The following is a 25006-nucleotide window of genomic DNA, read 5'->3' as shown; positions in this document are numbered from 1 at the left end:
TATTTCATTATTTTTTATGGCTAAGTAATATTCCATTGTGTATATACACCACAGCTTTATTCATTCATCTGTCAGTGGACATTTAGGTTGCTTCTGTGTTTTTGGCTATTGTAAATAGTGCTGCTATGGACATTGGGGTTCGTGTGTCTTTTCAAAGTAGTTTTCTCTGGTTATAAGCCCAGGATTGGGATTGCAGAATCATATGGTAACTGTTTTTAGCTTTTTAAGGACCATTATTCTCCATAGTGGCAGCATTAATTAAATTCCCACCAACAGTGTAGGAGAGTTCTGGCATGGTGGCTTTTTGTTGCACTATGTGGGCTTTCTCTGATTGCGGAGCATGGGCTCTAGATCGCCAGGCTCTGGTTGCAGCATGCAGGCTTAGTTGCCCCTAGGCATGTGGGATCTTATTTCCTGGACCGGGGATTGAACCCACATCCTCTGCATTGGAAGGCATGTTTTTAACCAGTGGACCACTAAGGAAATCCTTCTGTAGACTTTTTAATAATGGCTAGTCTGGCACTGTTAGGGGATTCCTCATTAATGAAATTTTGATTTGGATTTCTCCTATAATTAGTAATATTGAACAATTTTTAAAATGCCTGTTGACCATCTGTGTGTTTTCTTTAGAGAAATGTCTACTAGGTCTTCTGCCCATTTATTTATTTTTTTTTTATAATTAAGCTGTATGAGCTGTTTGTATATTTTGGAAATTAATCCCTCATCTGTAGCATCATTTGCAAATATTTTCTCCCAGTTCATAACTTGTCTGTTTGTTTTGTGGATGTTTTCCTTTGCTGGCAAAAACTTTTAAGTTTAGTTAGGTCCCATTTGTTTATTTTTGGTTTTATTTCCATTACTTTAGGAGACAGATCCAAAAATATATTTCTGCATTTTATGTCAGAGTGTTCTGCCTATGTTTTCTTCTAGGAGTTTTACGTTTAGGTCTTCAATTTCTTTAGATTTTATTTTTTTATATGGTGTTAGGGAATGTTCAGAGAAGGCAATGGCACCCCACTCCAGTACTCTTGCCTGGAAAATCCCATGGACAGAGGAGCCTGGTAGGCTGCAGTCCATGGGGTCGCTAAGAGTCGGACCTGACTGAGCGACTTCACTTTCACTTTTCACTTTCATGCATTGGAGAAGGAAATGGCAACCCACTCCAGTGTTCTTGCCTGGAGAATCCCAGGGACAGGGGAGCCTGGTAGGCTGCCGTCTCTGGGGTCGCACAGAGTCAGACACGACTGAAGCGACTTAGCAGCAGCAGGGAATGTTCTAATTTCATTATTTTACATGTAACTGTCCAATTTCCCAGCACCACTAATTGAAGAGGTTGTCTTTTCTCCATTGTACATATTTGCCTCCTTTGTCATAGATTAATTAGACCATTGGTGCGTGGGTTTATTTCCTGGCTTTCTGTCCTGTTCCACTGATCTGTGTGTCTGTTCCACTGATCTATATGTCTGTTTTTGTGCCAGTATCATACTGTTTTGATTACATTAGCTTTGTAGTATAGTCTGAAGTCAGGGAGTATGATTCCTCCAGCTCCATTATTCTTTTCTCAAATTATTTTGGCTATTCAGGGTCTTAAGCACTGAGTTTGTCATTTATTTTGAATTACTTGGATAAGTTTTATTGCCATTGGAACCCATTTGTTTTTAAATGACTGGTCTTTTAAATAGTTTTTTTAAAACCAATGGTAAAGATTATGACTATTTGGTGACCTAAATTGACATAAAATTCTGGTTATGCTCTTATTTGTGGAAATTAAATCCTGATATTCTTTGGAGAATCTGCAAATCTGCATTTTTAATAGGAGAAGGCAGTGGCACTCCACTCCAGTACTCTTGCCTGGAAAATCCCATGGGCAGAGGAGCCTGGTAGGCTGCAGTCCATGGGGTCGCTAAGAGTCGGACCCGACTGAGCAACTTCACTTTCACTTTTCACTTTGCTGCATTGGAGAAGGAAATGGCAACCCACTCCAGTGTTCTTGCCTGGAGAATCCCAGGGACGGGGGAGCCTGGTGGGCTACTGTCTATGGGGTCGCACAGAGTCGGACACGACTGAAGTGACTTAACAGCAGCAGCGGTCAGTTTTAGCTAAAAAGCCCAGGGCAATACTATCTACTGGCATGAACTGTATTTTTACACGGAATCCTTTGAGTCATTCCACTAGCCGTTACCTTTCCTTTCAAGTGTTGGTTTTGTGTATAAATTTCTTTTTACTTGATCTTTCTATTATGTGTCCAAAATACAGTGGCACGTATTCTCTTCTGACTTTTGGCTGGAGTGGTTTCAGAAAATAATTATAGTTGAACAGGGTTTATTATCATATTTACTGTGTGACAGGAGTAAAACAGTTACTAACAGCTGTTTCAGTTCAGTTCAGTTCAGGAGCTCAGTCGTGTCCGACTCTTTGCGAGCCCATGAATCACAGCACGCCAGGCCTCCCTGTCCATCACCAACTCCCAGAGTTCACTCAAACTCAGTGTCCATCAAGTCGGTGATGCCATCCAGCCATCTCATCCTCTGGCGTCCCCTTCTCCTCCTGCCCCCAATCCCTCCCAGCATCAGGGTCTTTTCCAATGAGTCAACTCTTCGCATGAGGGGTGGACAAAGTACTGGAGTTTCAGCTTCAGCATCAGTCCTTCCAATGAACACCCAAGACTGATCTCCTTTAGGATGGACTGGTTGGATCTCCTTGCAGTCCAAGGGACTCTCAAGAGTCTTCTCCAACACCACAGTTCAAAAGCATCAATTCTTCGGCGCTCAGCTTTCTTCACAGTCCAACTCTCACATCCATACATGACCACTGGAAAAACCATAGGCTTGACTAGACGGACCTTTGTTGGCAAAGTAATATCTCTGCTTTTCAATATACTATCTAGGTTAGTCATAACTTTTCTTCCAAGGAGTAAGCGTCTTTTAATTTCATGGCTGCAGTCACCATCTGCAGTGATTTTGGAGCCCCAAAATATAAAGTCTGACACTGTTTCCACTGTTTCCCCATCTATTTCCCATGAAGTGATGGGACCAGATGCCATGATCTTCGTTTTCTGAATGTTGAGCTTTAAGCCAACTTTTTCACTCTCCTCTTTCACTTTCATAAAGAGGCTTTTGAGTTCCTCTTCACTTTCTGCCATAAGGGTGGTGTCATCTGCATATCTGAGGTTATTGATATTTCTCCCGGCAATCTTGATTCCAGCTTGTGCTTCTTCCAGCCAGTGTATAATTGTCACTAAAAACTATCTGTGCCACACAACTTCAAACCTGTCTTTGAGTTTCCAGTCTGATAAGGTTATCCAAAGGATCATTTATGTAATAAACATAATAATGCTTTATTGTATTTCTTCTCATTCTCTCTTAACTTTACTAATCTAGTCAGATTTCAAATGTACCTGACATAAGTGATGCAAGTGATTTTCAGTAAAGAATGTAGTTATTCTTTGCATCACTTCTGTTTCAGCATCATTTTAACATGTAATACAATACTAGTTTATTCTTTATGTTTTAGATGTTTGGAAATTGGACATTTGGCACCTTGGTCTTCACAGTCATGGTTATTACCGTCACAGCAAAGGTATGATACAGAAATTAGAAGCATGGACACGTTTTGTCTATATAATTCTAATTTTCTTCATTCATTTAGTGATATAGTTTTTCTTTTTAGTCATGCATAATTTCATGGATGGCTAGTTTGATAATTTTAATTTTTGTCAAATTCATTATGAATTCATTTTTTAATTCATTATTTTGGAAAGCCTCAGCTGATTTTTCTAGTCAAAGGAAAGTTAACTCCTCAGTACCCACCTGTGAAATTATGCTTCTGTCTATGTAATGCAAGATAACACAAGCTGGTTTAGCCCATGGAATTGATAAAGTACTCATGAAATTTTAATGCTGCTTCCTCACAGAAGAAAAATAGTATAAACTTGAAATTGTTCAATTTCATACTAGGAGCCTTTCATTAATATTTGTCTTCTGAGGGACTTTGCCATAGGAACTTTTTAGTCACTTATTCTTGGGTTTTATCTGAGAAGTTAAAGATTTATTAATTTACATTAAGGATTTTTTAATTTATTTTTTTAGATGGCTTTGGAAACTCATTTTTGGACCTGGATCAATCATCTTGTTACATGGGGATCTATTTTATTCTATTTTGTGTTTTCTTTGTTTTATGGAGGGATTCTCTGGTGAGTTACTATATTATATTTTAATTATATTGATTCAACTCTAATATTTATTATGATAGGTTATATTATGAATAAATTCTGCTCAGAATAGTTTTAAGAGCCTATCCTGCTAAGAAATTTAGTTCTTTCAGTTGATCTTACTAATAAGGAAGAAAAAAGAAGCTAACAATTACTCTACTGCATTCTAGTGTTTTACCTGAGATATTACATTGATTCATCACAATAATCTTACTATCCCTTTTTTTCTGTTTGGATACTGAACTGTTTAAGATCACAAAGGTTAAAAATAGGATTTACTTGAAAATTATTGTTCTGTATGCTAACCATAGTATTGATACCTCTAAATTGTTACTAATGTATATAATAAAATAAGGCACATAGAACCATTAAAGTTTCATGAAAAAGATAACTTTATCTCTGAAAAGTAAATAGTGTGCTGTATCTTCATTGCTAAAATCAGGTATTCAGCTTCTCTGATAGATCAGAAATGAATGCTTATCCTAAAGAATCCTAAAATTCTTTGATAAGTCATGGACAACTGAAGTCTCTGAATTAGAGTATTTATATTACATTGCCTACTGTGTCTGCAAAATATTACAAAAAGCAGGTAAAAAACTTGGATTGGCTAAAATTAACTTTCATTAGGATTATAAAAGGATGCTCATGACTATCATTTGCTTTTAATCCTCTTCATTTTTTCCTGTATTTCCCCATATTGCTTTGAAGTGATATGTACAAAACCCCAAAAATGGTATCTTGACAAACCTATTACTATGTAGAACTAGTAATATTTGTGAGTACATTTATTTTAAAATAAGTGTATAGAGAAGATCCTCTAACTAGAGCTTTTCAACCTAAAATTTTGGTTATCAACCTTATAGTTGCTTAGTAGAAAACATTTTGTTACATACTTTTGCTTGCCTTTTTAACCTCTTAAGTCTGTATTACTACATAATTCTTTGGATTTCCTACCACTGGGATAGAATAAGTCAACTACTTGCCACTTCCTAATTATAAAAACTATGGTTGTCATTCAAGCAAATTAAATTGGATTTTATTTTTGACAATGAAAGTGTATCACATTTTATTAGTTAAATTACATTGATTTGAAATTTTGAACATTTTACCGCTGTATACCTAAAATTATAACCTTCGAATATAGTGGGTTTACTTAATGTCTTGATTTAAGAATCTGTCTTGTCAGTTTCTTCTTTTATTAATCCCACTTTCTTTGCAGGCCATTTTTGAGTTCCCAGAATATGTACTTTGTATTTATTCAGCTCCTATCAAGTGGTTCTGCTTGGTTTGCCATAATCCTCATGGTTTTTACATGCTTATTTCTTGATATTGTGAAAAAAGTATTTGACCGACAGTTCCATCCTACAAATATCGAAAAGGCACAGGTAACCACATTTTATATACAGTACCTTTTTAATTAGGAGTCTTTAATGAATAGTTGTCATTATAATTTGCTCCTATTAGAAATAGTAAATTAACTATTCCTGTATTAAGTGTTTTGCAATATAAATGTTGTTAAATGTGATACTGTTAAAGTTGTATTAAGTTTTTGACTCCTGAAAAATTATAATTTAAAAAATTTTATAGAAGTAGATTAGAAATATAAAACTATCAAGTCATATCCAAATAATAGTATAAATATATCTTAAGTAATATCACAGCATTCTATCAAATATATATAATTGGGATATATATTCATGTCTTTAGAATCATTAGAATTTCAGTAGTACTTTAGGTTATATTGTTGTCAACAGAAGAAAGAAATTGTTCTTTAACCTAAATAACTTCTACATAATGGATTTTTACAAAATATTTTCTCTCATTGAATACTCACTAAAGTATTTAAACTACAACAGGTATTAACAATGTTTACATAGTGTTTAAGAATATGTTCTTAAGGACCTGATCGTTATGAGTTCAAAATCCTCATTCTACCACTGGGTAGCTCTGACTTTTAAGTCTCAGTTTCCTCATGGGTAAAATTATGACAGAAATGTCTATTTCATTGCATTTGTAATGAAGATTAAATGAAATAATTAATATTCAGATAAAGTAGATGCTCAAGAAATAAAAGCTATTTAGTGGAATGTACCATCTTTGTAATTTGACTTGTACATAACCTGGAAATAGTAGTTTGTTCTGTTAACTGTACCATGGCATTGAATATATATCCTCAGGAACACATTTTAATCAACTTCTATGCCCCTGTAAACACCAAGCTTATTAATTGTTTAATGGGGGATGGGGGTGGGGGTTGTTGTTTTTGCATGTTTGTTGTATGCAAAGCAGATTTTGTTTAAATTTTGGAAATTTAGTTGTGTGTTAATGCTACAAATAGAATAAGTGCTTCCTAAGTATTTAGAGATTTGTTAGGCTTCTTAAATAATAATTGGTTTTAATTTCAATTGATCATATTAACATTTCTTTAGCATTTACTTGCTTGGGTCCCTCAATTCTAGCCAGTATACATTTTAACACCTTTGAAGCAGTGCAGGCATCTGAAGCCTGACAGACTTAATTCAATACTGTTTTTAACCATAGAATGTATATTCTTAATTAAGTCACTTCCTTAAGCCTCAGTTTCTTCCTATATAAAATCAGAATAATAATTACTACCCTACATGATTGTTAGAGACAGTTAATATGAAGCACCTGGGTCTGTATATAGTAAGTCCTCAGTAAGAATATAATTACAAGAATGATTTGGATGCTGCTGTAATACTGATCTTCAGCTGGGGCTGAAAAATTTTGCATAATCTGATTACTCTGTCTGCCTATGCATTTATCTATATCTGAATATGGGCAAACTTTTCCACTGTGCAAGATATTACTTACATGTATATCAGAAAGGTTTGCCTTTTTTCTAAGCTTCAGAGATATTCTTGATAATAGAATACTAGTTTTAATACATTGACTCTTATACTTTTTCTAGACCTTTATGAAGAACATTTTTGTCTTGTCTACTTGCCTAAAGTTATATTTCACCAAAATAGATTAATGATATCACTTAGAAACTTAAATTTTTATAAAAGTAAATCAGAATTATTTACATTTATACTTGGAAATTTTCTTTAGGCAGAGTATTTACATACTTATATCTTTCAAAGAGATTTCTTAATGATAATACAGGATGATAATGTTAGTCCTTATTATTTTTATAGGCCTCTTTTTAAAGGATTACACAGGAAGTATTTGATACCTTAAGAAAAAGTTAAAAGTGCTTTATATTTTGGTTCTTTTACCATGGGTTAATTGATTTAAAAAATGGAGTTAAGAAATCCAAAGTTAAGAAATTTTCTATGTCTGAAAGCCTGTATAATCTCCCTTTTTACCCCCACTAAATTTCTTTTAAATGATTTGACTGGATGTTCAACTGGGGTCTGATCTAAAGAGGAGAAGAATGTATACATGTGTAAAACAGTGTCCCTTTGCTATACAGCAGAGATTGGCCCAACATTGTAAATCAATTGTACTTTCGTAAAAAATGAACATATAAAAATAATCTAAAGAGGAAATCTCTACTTTCACTCAGGGATTTTTCCTAGCCTATGGGGGATTTTTCTGTTTTTGTTAAGACAGTATATGGTCCTTCAAATCCCATGTGTGATGTTATTCTTTTGCTATAGTCAGTAATTTTTATTGTTTCAGACTTGTACTGTCACCTCTAATTTCAAATGATAAAATTGTTAGAAAGCAGTCAGTTCCTTACTTCATTTTGCTATCATCCAAATAGTAGCAAGAAAAATTATATCACAAGAAGAGTTGGCAGCATCGATTTTGAGTTTTTTCTGCAGAATAGCAATGTGGTAATAAGAGTAAATTCTTAGGATAGCAAAGCCAACAGCCCTACAAATGTCAGTCATATATGTGTAGCATGTATGATACTTCCTGCTCTTGTAGGAACAAATGTCTTTACAAAGCTTGTCCTGTGTCTGTCTCTTAGATGATAAATACAGCTCACTGACTTGTTGTATGTCCCATCCCTTTTCTGTCCACTTATAGATGTACTCCAACACAGTCGCTTTCAGTGACGAGTTCATCGCACTGCAGCCATTGTCGAGGGCAAGGAATCAGCTGAGCAAACTTAGGTAGAGTAGGAGGAGTAGAACCTCGTTAACTCTTCTGCATGCTAAAGGTCAATTTATATTCAAAAGATGGGCAGAGGCATGAATTAAGAGTGGGGCATTTTTGTTAGCACAGCTCTGTCTCTAATTTGACCTTTACCATTATGTATGTTAAAACCTAAAAAATATCCATTTCTTTGAGATGAAAATTCAGCAAACAGGACAGAGATCTGTACTTTGTTATATGTTTTATACCTTAACTACTTTCCTAACACAATTCTAATGCTTCTGCTTGTCATATTCGTATTTAAGAATGCTCCTGCATGTTGAGTAATTTAATCTACAGAAATGCATCATAAAATTTAAAGTTTTAAGTTTCAGTTACTTAGAAGTGAGAGTTGCCTATTTTTTATCTTGCCTTAATATGTGTTGTAAATACACATGCATATTTGTCTTTGTACACGGTAATGGCTGCTGAAATAGTTCATATCCTTGCTACAGTTTAGTGCATCTATAAATTGAATAATAGATTTTATCTCATATACATCTTTATCTCTACCGACAGATTCATTCTGTCAGTTTCTGCAAAAAATAATTAGTAATCCCAAGATGTCTTTTGATGGAACAGAATGAAAGTTTGAATCCTAGAACTTTTCATATTAAGATACCAAAGTGATATATTAACTTCAATTCCAGTCTCGTTTGAAGAGGAAAAGTAATATAACTACAATTTTTTTCTTTGTTTTTAGTTTTGGCACCTTTCAGCTTCTCACCCTGGATTTTTAATCATATGTATTTTTAAAATTCTTTTTTATTCTGTAGATTTCTAATCTGTCTGTGTTCACTTGATCAAATGAATGACTTTGACAAAGCCCTACTTAAATAACTTATGTAACCCTGTAATTTTGAACTCTTCCAAAATTTTACCAAACCTTTTGATTTTATTATTCCTATTAGTATGAGGGTTTTTGAAATATTCTACTTTGAATTACAAAGATGTAGATAATACATAAATGGGAGTTTAAGTGGTAGTCAACTAAATTTCATGTTTAAAACGAGAACTAAAATGAAAACAAACTTGGAAGATTTACCTCCAACTTTGGTTGAGCCAAATATATATATCATTTTTATCTATATGTGCCTTCTAAAAACAGTATGTACTTATCATATTTTTGAACATCTAATTATGAACCTTAAGGCAATAGGAGAACTCACTATTTAAAAGAACACGCTGGTAAGCAGATTTGTGAGGATTAACTTTTGCATTGTGAATAATCTTAATATTTTTATTAAATCATATTTTCACATTTCATGGTGGCTCAAATCAAGCAACATTTTTTGAGCAGTGATAGACAAAAAAAGAATGAAGCACAGAAATTGTAAATTAAAGATATCCCACTCCTTAATAGTGTAATAAAATAGTAAGCTTAACATTCATTCATCTGTGAAAGAATACAATGGACGCAGGTACATTAGTCACGTTGTATTTCCTACAAGTCACTCTCCAATCAGGTGGTGTAACAATGGGAGACCCTGTTGGGTAGTCTGTAGGTTGAGTGCTAGCCCAGCATGCCCTTGGCACTGCACCCTCTATATTCTAATCAGATTAGTCAACTCTGAGCTTCAAGGTTCTTCACCTATCAGATAACCATTTTATATACTATAGTCTTATTCACTTACTATCAGCATCAGCAAAAAACAAAAAGAAATATAATCAACCAAAAGTCAGGCAGAAATAACAGTTGCTTACATGAGTGGTGAATGACCACTGGATGGGCATTTGCTTATAGCTTCATGAAGAAAAAGTGCCCACAAATATCTGTCTGCTGGTGCACCCTGTGAATTTAAATGCATCTTGTTTTTGAACCATGTTGAACAGTATTCCTGGGTGTGGTCCAGGATAACTTGTTTACTCTTGTGACAGGAAAATTATGCATATATTGAATGTCTTTAAGAGTTTTCAAATCTTTTATAAGGTTAATATTGACACTTCTTAAGAACCATTAACACAAAGCTATTAATAATTTTTTTAAATAAAAGAAAGCTCATTTTTTATATTTTCCACTCCCTTATGAAAAGCAAAGCTATAAAATAAGCTATCTTTACATAAACTTACTGTACTCTTGAAACCAAGAAATTCTACTTTATTATTTATGTATATAAGAAATTTACTATAGCATTTTTTATAGAAATAATTATCGATTAGTCCTAAGACTGAGAAAACACATAGAAATGAGGGAAAAGTATGTTTTATTGAGGTCTTTTTTTTTTTTTTTTTTAAAGAAAGGTTAAAATTTTTAAATTAGCTTGGCTGTGGGCGCATATTCCTTAGAAGGTCTCTAATACTTAAAATATAGAGGGAATTCCTTGGCAGTGCAATGGTTAGGGCTCCACGCTTTCACTACTGAGTGCCTGGATTCAATCCCTTGTTGGGAAATTAAGATCCCACAAGCCATGAGCCATGGCCCCTGTGAAATAGAAAAGGCAAAGAATAGAAATTGTTTTAAGTTAGTTAATACTCACTAAAGATATTTTAAATTAAGGATTTAATTGTTTACTAAATCAAGTCAAGCTTCCCCCTTACCCATATGTCTAACATTTGAAAGGCTATATGATTGATCCTTCCACTCTGCTGAAGTCCAGTTAGAGAAGTCTTCTGAGAAGGAGCATGAGAAATATGAAATGAGACATACCTTTGCAATAAGAACCCTAATTGTTAGTGGAAAGGAATTTAATAGAAGAACTTGAATTTTACTGACAGAAACCTGGTTTTAATTTAACTTTGTACCCTGGATAACCATGGCTTTATTTTGTGTGCTCTGTTGTATGCTCCTTAAGAAGCTTCTATTAGCTCTCTTTTGTGACAGTAAATGAATGTGGTGTTGTGTGAACTTTCATTTGTGCCTCACAGATTGTGGACCCTGACTTGCTGTTTTGATTCTAAACTTATATACAGTGAGAGTATTGTTCTGTAATATGAGACTTGTTCCTTTTCTGTCCTTCCAGATGGAAGAAGATAAGGGTTCAGTCAGCTCAGCATATGAATTTGCTGAAAGCAAGCACAGAGGGGAGGACAGTAGGCACCTGCTAGCTGAGGCTTGCAGCCAGCAGGACAGTTCTTGCACGCACTAGGTAGTACTGCGCTGGGCCTTCCTGGGGTGTCCGCTACGCGCTTAAGCTTGGGGCACGCTGTGGGAGAACTGGCCTCACATTCCAGTTTTTACTTTACTCATTCCTTCACTGTTTCTCATATGTTGTTTTTGTTTACCTGTTTTCCTTTTTTTGTGATCTTTACATTTTTTTATATGTCTGTACCCGAATATTTCATTAATCTTCCTTTGGAGTTATAGTTAAATCTTACTTTACTTCAGATTCTGTCTTATTGTCTTATAGTGAAAAATTTATTCCTTTTCACTTCTTTTGAAAATATGTCATGCTATTTCTCTTATTTCTGAAATCACTTTTCCCACTTTGTAGCTGTGTGTCATTTTATCCATGTTAATGTATTTAGACACCACATTACTTATCTAAGTCTCCCCCTTGAGTTGAATGTTCAAATGACTGAGTGCTTAGACCTGGTACTGAATAATTTTCTGTTGACTGATACTCACCAAACTCTCAGTTCTTACTTTTCATTAGCTTTCATAGTTACATCTTTGTAATAGAAAAGTGTGAATTTAAATAAAGACTTGATTAACTCCCCTCTTGAGATATAAATCCTACCAACTACTTCTAGATCTGATTGGGATATGCAAAATATTTTAATTGGTAGTAACCAAGGAAGATAATTCTTACCACTAGTAATCATATTTTTACTTGGGCTGTTTGCCACTTTGGATATTATAATTACTGGTCAAGAAGGTGCTGTTGTGTCATCTGAGATAACCCTCATAAATGAAGAAACTTTAAAACAAAGCTACTTGAAGATTGTAAATCAGACAGTGGAACAGGTACAGTAATTTGGAAAAAATGTGAATTATATTGAAAAGTGTTTTTAAAATTAGATTCTTTTAATGAATAGCCCAAAATGGAAAATGCTGGAGATTAGTCAACTGTCAGTCATTATTATTATTAGTTGAAAAGAAATCCAAAAGAATTCAGAATTTTTATTTTGTTCAGGGATATTTCATGTGATTATCTTTACAACATATTTATCTTGTATTTTGATAAACATAGAAAGATTTTTAGTTTTTAGAACATGCACTCATTGGCTGAAAGGAAAACTCAGCTGAAGGGTGCACTGGTTAAAAGGGGATGCTGGCTGGGATTTAGATTATGTCCTGGTTATTACCTAGAGCAGATAATCCTTTTGGGTCCTGACTATGCTAATACTGTGAAATTATGTCCTCTGTAATAAAAGTTCCCCAAAGGTTCAAGCTCAAGTGGATATTTCAAAAGACATGTATCTGGTGCTGCTTTGCTTTAATATGTCCATTAAAATGTACAGTATGGTTGAGAATTGGGTTCATAGAATACTCCTATTAAATAATAGGGGCCTTGTTATGATTACTTTTCCAAAGGAATGATAAGTGAATTCTTCTATCATCCTGTGACATATGGTCTCTCTTCCTATAAATAAGAAAGCAGAAGAACCCTTAGACCATGGATATGATTTTAGTAAAAGTGCTGGAGGTGTTACCCTGATCTGCAGGGTTTTTTCTGCTTATCACTAAACTTAAATAAAAGTATGTTGAGTATTTCTGTCTTTGGCATATATTTTGAGGTAAAAATCACTTTTAAAAATAAGTGTTAAATAATCCCTCTCTTCTATATTTTCTTTCTTGAAATGGCATTTGTTTCTCTAATCAAAATTTGGTTAGCCTTGCCAAATCAGACAGAGAGTCATGCTGAGCCCTAAATGTTACCATGGGCCATAGACTCTCCTAGTTATCTCCCTCTATGTCACCTGCCTCTTAGGCCTTCATTGTTCTGTCATTTCTTTCTCTCTGGATTCCTGGCTCTACTCTGGATGCCCTTTTCCAGCTTGTACCTAGAAGCTACCATAGAGATATCAACAGGATGCTAGGGCTACTAACCCTTCTCATTGTGGATCAGGGTACTTAAGTCCCAGACCTGAAATCTGCCACCACCAACAACATTTTAAGCAGTTTCAACCAACTACAAGTCACCTTCCTCTCCTTGTGTGACAAAGATAACATAGAAATACTACTTCATTTAACAAAGCAGCTAACTACAGAAGAACAGAAAACCTAAATGGCCTATATTCAGTTATTTGCCACTAAAAGGTACAGTTTTCTGAATGAGTAAAATTTTGTAAACAGATTCAAACATTTAAAAGGCTAATAATAATAAGGCATATCTGATAAGTGTGACACTTTACAAACTAATGTTATTTTCAAATCTGAGCTGACTTACTAAACAGCTTTTTCATCTGGAGGTCAAAATGAAGAAAGATATTAGTATTGATATTATTTCTACCAAATAGTAATGATATGCTGTGTATGACTGATACTTAGAAAACTGATTTATTAACATCAGCTCAGCTGATTAGTTAATAATTGCTATTCAGATTCACCATCTCCATTAAAATAAGAGTTTTATCAAACTGTTTCACAGATATCTGTGAAATAGTTGGATAAAATTCTTATTCATCTAAACTACAAATTCCTAGTCAGATATTGGGGTTTTTTTGTTTGTTTGTTTGTTTGTTTTTTGGTAATCACATTATTAAAAGAGTCTCAGTCTTTTTGAAACAAGGAATAAGCCAAATTTATTACAATAAGCTTGCCCAATAATGTATGTTTATTTTCATACTTAAATTTAGGCAACACATATGGAAATCTCCTTTCTAAGGATCCCTAAAAGTCAGTATAGAGGTATTTTGCTTATAACTATCTTTCAAAATTGTTTATTTTATTTGGGGAGAAGGAAAAAAGGGAGGGAGTCTAGGGAAGTAAATATGAACTTGCAGCATGTTTTGGAGAAAAAGGCCTTGAATAAGAGAAGCAGTTATTTAAATACCATCTTTAAACAGCTACCTCTTCCAACTCTCAATAAGGACTTGAAGCTGATACTGGTTTTAGGGGTTTTACTATTCTTAACCAAATTTGGAAATTGGTAATATTCGATGACTTTCTTGATTTAAAAGAAAAACATTTCCTAAACAGGAACCTTTTTTTCTCACCATCATTATAGTTTAAGGCTTCTTTCCAAATACCTCCTATAAGGCTAAGCAAGATATTCACTTTGATTATGAAATATATAAAACAATTTTAAGACCAAAAGAACAAATGTGGTTAATAGTTTGATAAAACTTTATTTGATTTGATAGGTAAAATGGCATGGGAGTGACTAAAAAACTTAGAAATGTTATGACAGTTTTCCAAAACTTAGAAGATTCAAGAAAGATTTTTGTAGAAGCAACAGGAGAAAATTCTAAATGTTTGCCATCAGTGATGTGAAAATATTGGATATAAAAGCAGTAAGCTAGAATTTATTTCAGAAGGGAAGTTCTGTAAAGATGATAAGTTCCACCAGCCTTACGTACCCATGTTGGCTCTCCATAGCTGTTTTGCTTGGCAGCCCTTTTAGCTCTGAGTTATGTGGTTGTTTCTGAGAAGTGTGGAGAGTGAGTCTTACCAATAAATCAAAATTTCTGATAAGTTAAAAGGTAACTTTTTAGTCCACTAAGTAGGGTCTCACTCCCATTATTTTGCTTTATTTCTTTTCTAGTATTTATTAATAGTCTTTTTTTTTTTTAAGTAATGACCCTCTCTCCTTACTTTGAATGAAATGAGACCTAAATGCTGCACTCTCAGTTATACTGGAAGCTATGATACGAGATCAAAGATGTATATATGGGAAAGTGGTAGAACTTGGAAGCTTGCTAGAGAACAGTATAGTGTTTCTAATAGATAGCTTTACAGAAATGCAGTTAACAAGCATTCAGCATTTTCAAAGCAGGTGCGGGTTTTCGCCCTTAGGGAAGAAAAAGAAATGTATTTTACTTAGTGTGATCAAAGGGTGATCTGAGAAATCATTTCTTTATATATGTTTGACATTTTAAGATGTTTACTCTATGTTGAGTTGCCCATAATTTAATACCTGTCCTCAGGTTTTAAAGTAAAAGGTGATGAGTGCAAAGAAAGATAATTACCTGAAGTCAGATCCAGACCTAAGCACTGTTCTGCATGTATCAATATGTGGACACTCAAAATGCTGTTGACCTTATGGATGTCATCTTAATGAATCCCTGTCAGTTGGTTGAACCCCAGCAGTTAGTGAAGCATATGCTGTTAAATTAAGAAGAACCAGACAAACTCCTTGTTCGAGTTTCTAGTCTAGTTCAGTGCTCTCCAGATAAATCTGGTGAAGGACCAGATTGTTTTCTTGTTTTGTTGTTCATTTCTAGTTCACCACAGACCAATACTTTTGTAAAATACAATAAAAATGAATTACTAGGAAATGAAATTTAAAAGATATATAAAATAAGCCCCAATTTTGAAATTATTAGATTGAACAGTTACAAAAATATTCTTGTCAGATTGCAGTAAAATTATCTAATCTCTTAATCTCACAGACCAGATGCATTTGTGTTCTCATGGGCCAGTAACTGTTTTCAGACCAACAATGATCCATAGATCACACTTTGAAGCACACTGGTCTTTTTGCCAGGGGGCACGAGTAACAGCTGCTCTTTCAACACTTAGGCTAAATATGTGCTGAATACACATCATGCTTTTCTGCCCACATAGTTACTCATTCTTTTTGCTTAGTCTGGAATGCTCTTTCTCTCCCATCTTCAGCTATTGAAATCCCATCCAGTCTTCAGTATGCATTTCAGATGCCATCTTTTTCATCTAAATACTCTCCCACTAATACCAACAACAACAGCTGGTTTTGAGCTTCCCTTCCCCTTTTTTGATATTTGTAGTCTGCCTTATACCATAATTATAAGAAGGCAGTATAACAGCGTGGTAAAGAGGTTTGGGTCCTGGATTCAAAGAAACCCAAGATTCAAGCCCCAGCTGGGTGAGCTTGAATATATTTTTAACTTCTCTGTTTCCTCATCTGTAAAATGTGTTTAAGTCTGGTGCCTATCCCAAAAGCAGTTATAAATGAGATAATCCACGAGAAGCTTCTTACCTAGTAACTGGCACACAGTAAGCATTCCATTAATATAACTGCCATTATTACTTGTTTCTGACTTACCTCCCACCCTTTCTTTTCTTTATCCTTAACTCAGTAGATTGTCCCCTATAAAAACCAGTGCAGTGCCTTGCTCAATGAAATACAAGGTGAATTGAAGTGCTTCTGCCATTTAAATGATACAACCAACCATTGGAGTAGAATCGAGAGAGAAATAGGTTACTGATAGTTAGACAGGTGGGAAGATTTTATAGAAATGACAGTATTTAAACTGATCTTGGTGTTAGGAGTCAGCATGTTGCCCCTAATTGGTGAAAGGCTCTGACCCATGTTCTCAGGCAAGGAACACTGCCTGGTTGGCTGTGTGGACACAAGGAGCATTTAAAGGTAGAGTAGGAAAAGCAGCCTGAGGTCAGGTTATAAAGGGCTTTACGGGCCTGTCTGAGGTGTAGTAGTTTCTCACTGAGCATGTGGGAGTTCTAAAGTTCTGCTTTCTACAGAGGCTGGTTTTGAGACAGAGGAGGCTAGAGCCCAGTGACCCAAGAACAAAACTAGGAAACTAGTTAAATCCTGTTACCTAAACCAAGATTTCCTAAAATCTTCCACTGAATATTAATATTCCTCCTGGTATTGATTAATTAATGTTTCCTGGGGGGAGGGGAAGAAGGGAAGTTCACCAAAAAAAAACAAATTTGCTCTATGTCTAACTCTCCCCCTGGAGACTGACCATACAAACATGACTTCTTGGCAGTCCTTTACTCACAAAAGTGTTTAGACATTCCTTGAACTAGGGTTTCTCAAACTTAACACAAAACTTTTTTCATGCGATGTCTGTAAATATCTCAAAAAACACAGTTAAGAAATAGTACTGTAAACAGTCCTAAATCAAGAGCATTATAATGAAAGAACAAGTTGAAATTTGGCTATTCCTCAGTGTTCAGCAGATCCTAGGACATTGATGCAGTCAGTTCATTGCCAAAAAGGAACCAAGTTGTCTCACATTGCCTGGTATTTGACAGGATTATTATGAGCAGGGTTTTCGCTGGACCTAACCAGTTGTTTCCCTGGTGGTTCAAATGGTAAAGAATCTACCTGCAATGCAGGAGACCCAGGTTCAGTCCCTGGGACAGGAAGATCCTCTGGAGAAGGAATCGGCAACCCACTCCAGTATTCTTGCCTGGAGAATTCCATGGACAGAGGAGCCTGCTGGGCTACTCATGGGATCGCAAAGAGTCAGACACGACTGAGCAACTAACTACTTTCTTTTACCAGTTGCTTAGGTTCAGAATGCAGGTTATTTATGTTCCATCATGCTTGTGTCTTCTGTCCATTGTGCCATCCATGAATGTACCCTGGTGCCATGCGTGTACTCGACACTTGGTGACTCCCAACCTTTGTGAATTGCAGCACTCCAGTGAATCTATTTTTGTTGTTTTCCTTCCTCGGTTTTTGAAAGATGTGTAATGCAGTATGTTACACATGTAAAATAAATGAAAATAAGTTGTTTTAAAATGATAATCCTTGAGAAATTTACGAGTACCCCTAACTGTGTCAAAACCAGGTTGGGAATCATTGGGCTATGTGGTTATACCATTTTTCCCCCTTATTCTAACAGGATTGAAATTATTAGCACTGTGGCTTTAAGTAATCTTACCAGGTTATTTATTCCTCCTCAATATAAAGTTTGCATACTTACAGAAATTAATTCAGTTTTAAATCTAAATAGTACAACTTATTTAATCGACTTTAATAATCTATCATCAGTTAATTTTTAAAAAAACAAGATGAGCTTATTATGGACATGTTTAGCACTTAATAGTTGCTTAGCAACTTAAGGCAAATGATGCTTTTTTTCAAGAATTATTTATGGTATATGTATATATATCTATATGGTGTTTAGAACTTAGCACATAGTAAACACTTTGTAAGGTGTTTGCTGCTGTTGGTGTTATTGCTGAAGATTGGAATTCAGTCCTGCCTGGTTATTTCCCAATCTTCAAAATAATTTAAACTGCTTTTCTCAGTTACTGGACATTTTTAATTGAAGTTGCAGGAGCAGTTTCACCTAAAAAGTTCAAAGAATTAAACTTCAGTAAGTTTCTGAGTGGTTGATGTAAATCATATTGATCATAATATATTAAGATACTGAAATCCACAATCTCGGGACTTCCCTGGCAGTCCAGTGGTTAAGACTCTGTGCTTCCAGTGCCAGGGACGTGGGTTCCATCCCTGGTTGGGGAGCTAAGATCCCATGTGCCATGTGATGGGGCCAAAAGATAATTTTTTAAACATTTTTTTAAATCCACAAACTTTCCAGATTTATAGAAGATTCAGCTACTTGTTTTATATAACCATTTTACTCAACCTCTAATTTAAGACATAGTGCCTTTTAATCACTCTTAAAGTCTTCCATACCTTTCCATATTATATAAAACATGTATACATTACTTTTGGTTTTAAAGCGCTTGTTATTTTTTTTTTTAATGCTTTTTAGAAGTCCAAATCTATCAGTAACTAATATTTTTCTGCTTCACCTCCTTCAGCTTACTGAAACAAATTCAAGTATCAAGTGCTTGGACTCCATGTGCTGTTTCTCAGAAGGAGAAACAGCGTGTGCATCTGTTGGAAGAATGCTGGAGCGAGTAATAGGAAGATGTAGTCCATCCCATGTCAGCAGGTGTGAAATTTCTCTAAGTAGCCTTTGCTGCAGATGAGTATCCTATAAACTGGAACAGGTTGAACCTACATCTCTAGATACCTAATCAGTCAGCTCCTGCTTTTACCAGTTGAAGCAGGAAGTGTGCTCTTTAATAGCACTCTTTGATGCTATTTCACTTTGTGGCTTTAAGATAGGGGGTTCTTTCACTACCAAAGGAAGATAAAGCACCTTTGAAGAGACTTTTCATCTAATGAACAAAAACTTTTTGCTTTACACTCTTTCTCAAATGTGGTGAATAGGAGTGTGTATATGGTACTCTTGTTTTTATAACTTTCTCTTTTTTGTTATACCTATACTATTTTATTTCCTGTATTTTGTTTGCTTTTTGTATTTATAAAATAATCTGCACATAATAGGAAAATCAAGAGATTTTGCTTTTCTTATTCTTCATGTATATTGTCTAGTAAGTCACTTGAGACTTTGGGATATTTATAAACATAAAAAAGGCTGTATTTCTGCTCTCCTACACCTTTTTATCTGTGTAATAAGGTTTTAAAATAAGTTGTAGTTTTAAGTTTTTACTGCTCTTTATGGTCTAATTAAAAGCTTATAAGTTAGAACGGGTCTTTAAATTATGGTTTAGAAGAATTTTATTGTTTTTTGTCCCTTCCCAAATGTATCTCTTGAATTAGACTTGCACTTTTGAATCATAACAAAAATACCATTTTTATAACTTAAATTATTTAAAAATGAAATTGATTCAGTTCTTTCTACATTTCTCCAAGAGACATAGTATTATTTAGGGAACATTAAGAAATAGAAAATTGTTTCACACTTTGGTGTTCTTTAAGTGGATGATATTATAAAGTTCCAAAGTGAGAGCAGCAGTGCGCTCGTGCGTGTGGTGTGTTAGAGGTGGCACAGACGGGTGGTGATTCCACTGTCCACAGAGTGCCACATGAAGTAGCATCACTTTCTATATGTGCCACGCTGGAGAAAAGTTTGGAAAGACCCCATGAGCAGGAAATCAAGGGTGGAGGCAACGCTGCTTTTATCTGTTGATAAAAGAATTTTTAATATTTGGTTGGGTTTATGTTTTAAAAGTGAAGAGCATGACATTATTATTATTATATTCTTAATTATTATATATTATTATTATAAGGTACATTATTCTTGTACCTTAGAATTCAGGTAACTTTTACTGGCGAACTTGTTCACTCCCACTTTGCCTTTAGTTACGGCCATTTCTTTATGGTACAGTTGAATTTATAAATAGAATTCTTTTAATATGTATATGGTTTCAGTCCCCATTTGTTGATTATAATGTGATCAAGAACATTTCCATAACACTGTGACATTATTTTATAGTAATTTTATTCCATATATAAGAATTACTATGAGCAGCTGAATTTATTGGGACATGTATGACTTACAAAATTGTATTATAAAATGCATTATAAGAAATAGTACTGTCATGTACCCAGGCCAGTGAGTCTCCCAAAGGAAGTTCCAGAGAGACTGATATACATTATTTTACTTGTTAAGACAGGTTTACTGCACAGAACTAAGGTGGGAATTAGACTAAGAGACTACTATAGAACTTGTATAGAATTTTTTATATATCTTTTCAGTGTGAAATGTCTGTTTAATGACAATAAACATCTTCACTAACTACTAAAACAGATTAGAATTAGTTTTAAATTAGCCCAGAATATTTTTCTGTTCTACATATATTCCCACTTTCTGGATATCAGCTATTAAGGTAATATGCCCCATTACTCTTAACATAGCCATTTTTTTTGCTACATTATCCCTTTTGAGCCTGCCCGAGGGATTATATGGGGTTTCTTTCTGCATGGTCTATTGAAGGTGTCTGTTCTCATCTGTACTTTTTTTCACTTAAAGTTGTATCTCACTTTTTTCTTTTGTAAGAGTTTTTTTTTTTTCTGCTAATAAAATGTTTAACAGTAGTGAATATCTTATTTGACAGACTATAAATAGCTTTCCAATTTTGTTCAGCATCTCCAGTTATGTTATTGGTTACTACTGTCGTTATCTCTGAATAATCCAAAAAGTCTTTTGAGATTTGTTCTTTTTTTTTTTTAGTGGATAAAATTATATAGTATGCAAAACCACTTCGTGCCTTTCTAAGGGCTATAGGAAAATTACCACAGATCCATTAACATTATATTTAAACTTTGAAAAGTTATTTGTTTTTTACGTGTAATTGCTTTAGTGAGGTACATTTGGCATTCTGTTTTGATTTTGGAACAGCTTCTATTCTACATCTCTCTCTCATGTCTAATTTAAAAGGACAAGATTACATCTATTACAAGATGTAGAATCCCTTGGATATTTGTTCCATTAACTTTAAACATAAGAGATAATGGTAATCACTTGAGGAATACAGTTAGTGCTTTCATACAACACATTTCTAATAAAACTAATAAAGTTTTACCATCCTTTATTCTACTTACATTTTATTAATTGATGTTGTCAAACAAATATGCCATATTGCAAGCTATGTTTCAAAGGTAGCATCATGGTGCTCTGTAAAAGATATGCCATGTTGTACTCTGAAGGGCTGTGCTTCAGCAATAAATGCTTTTCTGTATGTAATTTACCAACAGTTACTTATCCTAATCAAAATTGTCTTTTAAATAGAAAGGAGTTAATATATAACTCAGTGTTTAATGTTCTGTCAAATATGATATTTAACAATATAAATGCACATATGTGATTTAAAAAGATCAAAAATGAAAGACAGCTTACCTAAGAGGATTTTCTGTGTAAGCAGTGGTTGAAAAACAGGAAAGACTAGTATAAAATATTGGTTTAGGAGTGTTATTTGTGGTTATGTTTTGTCATCTGTGTCTGAGCATGCTTGTCCTTGCCTGAATACTAAGAAATGTTCACAGTCTCATTTCATTCATTTATTTTACAAATACTGAGTACCTACTATGTACCAGGCATAGGTCTAGGTACCAGAGAGACAGTAGTGAACAAGCCCTTCTTAAAGGAGGGTAGATACTGTTTAAGTTTTCTGGAAACTAGTAAAATTAGAGGACCTGTAAATCACTGGTAGTTGTTGCTTGTTTGTCTTCCTCTTCGCCAACTTTGTAAAGTTTCCTAGATTATAAACTTCATTGTGATTATGCCTACTTAATCTATTTAAACTGGAACTGCATACAAACTTTAGAGTCTCTAGGAAACAGATTTTTTTAGAAAAGTGATTTTGGGCCATTTTAAATGCTACTCTCTTCCTCTAACATCTTTATTAAAGGAAAGTGGGAACCCTGGAAAAAGTTGCATAAAATGTATTTATTGTTAAGTGCTTTTAAGTCTTCTAAGAACAGCCACCTTTAACTTGGTAATTCTAAACTGTCCTTGAAATAGGTTAGGCTATTTTAAGCATGGCAGGCTATTTTGAGTCTTAAGTTTTTTAGCTGAAATTGGTACAGCTGCAAATAAACTACTATATAATGAATTGCTTATGGTCTTTTCATTCAGACAGACAGTAAACTTTTTACAGACCAGCAGAGGATTATTTGTTCTTAGTTAAGTGAAAATCCTAATGATTTCCAGGTGTCTTTGATACCTGTTGAATATTTACTTTGTTCAAGCTAATTATGCTAAAATGTTTAGAATTTATAGCTGAAAAGAAATAATAATATAATATGAACATACTGTTACTTCATTCTAAAGCTTTTGGTAACTGGGCTTTTTGTTTGTTTGCTTTTGTTATGTCAAATACAGCCTAGTTGCTTTTCAGTAAAACCAAATGTGCATAACTCTTAATAACATACTTGTTTCTTACTGAATTGTTAAGATTTTAAGAGTGTCTCATGCTTTACTACCTATAGAAATTGTTTTAATACTAGTGAATTTTGGCTAATATTTTTATATGATGACTAGAGCATTATTTTCCCAAATTTTTATATAATATAAATAGAATGTTTGGTCATTCAGTGCTAGTACAAAGAACTTCTCTTTAGCTTTTAAAAATGAATCAATCAGTGCTTAGTTTAATACTCAAACTGAATTTTGCTCCTAAGTTTTAGAGTTAATTTTTTTCTCAATTGATACGTAGGTCCTGGTGAGCCAAACTTTTCTCTTATTGTTACTTTAGATCATGGAGTGCATCGGATCCTTTCTATACCAACGACAGGAGCATCTTGACCCTCTCCACAATGGACTCATCTACTTGTTAAAGGGGCAGTAGTACTTTGTGGGAGCCATTTCAACTCCTTTCCTAAAATTGAGTGTGAGCATCCTGGTAACAGCCACACTACCTCTGTGGAAGTACTTTCTGAAATCTCTGATACTAGTTCATGCCACTCATAGTTATAATGGCAAACAAACAAAAAGCATTACCATGCACCCATGTCAGCCACCCTCTTAAAAATTTGTGAATAAAGAGACATTTTTCATCTCTTTATCTAGGTTGTCCCCATGTGGTTATGGGACTCCTAATGGCATTTCAGCCTTTTGCTAAGGCCACTATATTTTAATATCAAGGTAGAAAAGGGAGCTAATTCCTAGTTAATTGTATTTTTTAGTATTAGCTTGGTTATTGAGTCTTCTATTTAAATCTGCTTCTGTAAATTATGCTGAAAAGTTTGCCTTGAAAACTCTATTTTTTTATTAGAGTTATATTTGAAGCTTTTCATGGGAAAAGTTAATGTGAATATTAAGGAATTTTGGTCTCTCAGTGACCCATGTTTGTTAATTCTTTAGTGCTTTCTAAGTTCACAGAACAAATTAGGAGAATGCATTTCCAACTGTTATTTACTTGCACTATGGGTAGTATTGATAAATATATATCAGTCCCAAACTTTCTCTCAGTGTACTGTAACACAACCAGTTAAGTTAACCATATACATGCAAAAGGTGTATCATATCATATATAAATCAAGTCCATTCACCAAATTTCTAATTAGTGTTTACTATTTTCATGACAATGTAAAGAACCTATAGTGGGTAAATTAGATACATTAGCATATTATTTAATGTGTTTATCATTGGATCTTTTGCATGCTTTAATTTGGTAAACATATGTCAGTTTGCTTTTTCTTGTCTATCTGAAGGCTTTGTTTATAGTATTTTACAGTGCTGTTGTGAAGTCCAGCTATATCAATAAAAAAGTTTGGAAAGTATTTAAATATTGCAAATACTTTTAATTATATGAATCAAAATTTTAGGATAATTAAATCAGTAAAATGAGAAGATCCTCTTTTTGTGACTAGCTTAGAATTGCTCTTGCCTTTCAATAAGCTAGCTCTTAGACTAAAGAATTTCAGATGAGAATCCTGTTATTTTTAGGTTAGTATGTTATCTAAGTTACAGCAGCCTACCACAGTAAAGTCAAGTCTGCCCAGTGTCCCATTATAAGGTATGGCTATAGAATGTAAATGAAATAAACTCTAAAATGCTAAATTATATGGGGTAATGGCTATAATAAATTTAAGTGCTATAAATGATTAATCAGGTTTGTATGACTGCCATTAATTCACTGCAGTTCAGTACTTGCTTTCCATCCTGAATTTAACGTGATCCAGTGCTGTCATTTGTTTTGATAAAAAGTAATGTTTTAAAATTTGGAAATGATTATTTAAGAACTGTTCCTAAGCATATGATTGAGTACATATACATTTAAAATTGTATGGGAACGGTTGCCAAAATTTTCTGAATATGGTAATTCCTTTCTGTACATTTATTTTTTGCACAACCCTTCCACCCCTTTCCCGTTTCATGAATATAAGACTTCTAGAATTGGGCTGGTAGGGAAAGAATCATACAATTAAGACTTCACCTTTGTTCACTGGTAAGCTATTTTCTTGCCAATATAACATTTGTCTGCTTCAATAATGCAAGGATATATTAGGTTATAAATTTCAGCCTAAATATTAATTTTTGCAAATAGCACATCTTTATCTTAGACTGGATTTAGGAAAATGCTGTTAT

The 25006-nt window shown here is 34.1% G+C and overlaps 1 protein-coding gene across 4 annotated transcripts in view; it reads left to right on the top strand.

Moving 5' to 3' along the window:
- ATP11B (ATPase phospholipid transporting 11B (putative)) overlaps positions 1-24198 on the top strand; it is a 118894-nt gene extending 94696 nt beyond the window's left edge. For 2 of the 4 annotated variants that reach the window (XM_055568948.1, XM_055568952.1), the window contains 5 exons: positions 3514-3579; positions 4089-4192; positions 5430-5595; positions 18927-19060; positions 23172-24198. In XM_055568948.1, coding sequence (XP_055424923.1) covers positions 3514-3579; positions 4089-4192; positions 5430-5595; positions 18927-19060; positions 23172-23253 — 552 coding nt within the window. In that variant the 3' untranslated portion in view covers positions 23254-24198. Of the gene's footprint in view, positions 1-3513; positions 3580-4088; positions 4193-5429; positions 5596-8212; positions 8299-11280; positions 11407-18926; positions 19061-23171 lie in introns of those variants that run through there. The other 2 variants (XM_055568949.1, XM_055568950.1) reach the window with 2 other exon arrangements.
- Positions 24199-25006: the final 808 nt, after the last annotated feature.

The sequence above is a fragment of the Bubalus kerabau genome, chromosome 2 (assembly GCF_029407905.1).
Source record: "Bubalus kerabau isolate K-KA32 ecotype Philippines breed swamp buffalo chromosome 2, PCC_UOA_SB_1v2, whole genome shotgun sequence".
NCBI classification, from domain to species: domain Eukaryota; kingdom Metazoa; phylum Chordata; class Mammalia; order Artiodactyla; family Bovidae; genus Bubalus; species Bubalus kerabau.
Note: the sequence above shows the minus strand (reverse complement) of the source record. Positions and strands in the feature narration are given on the sequence as shown.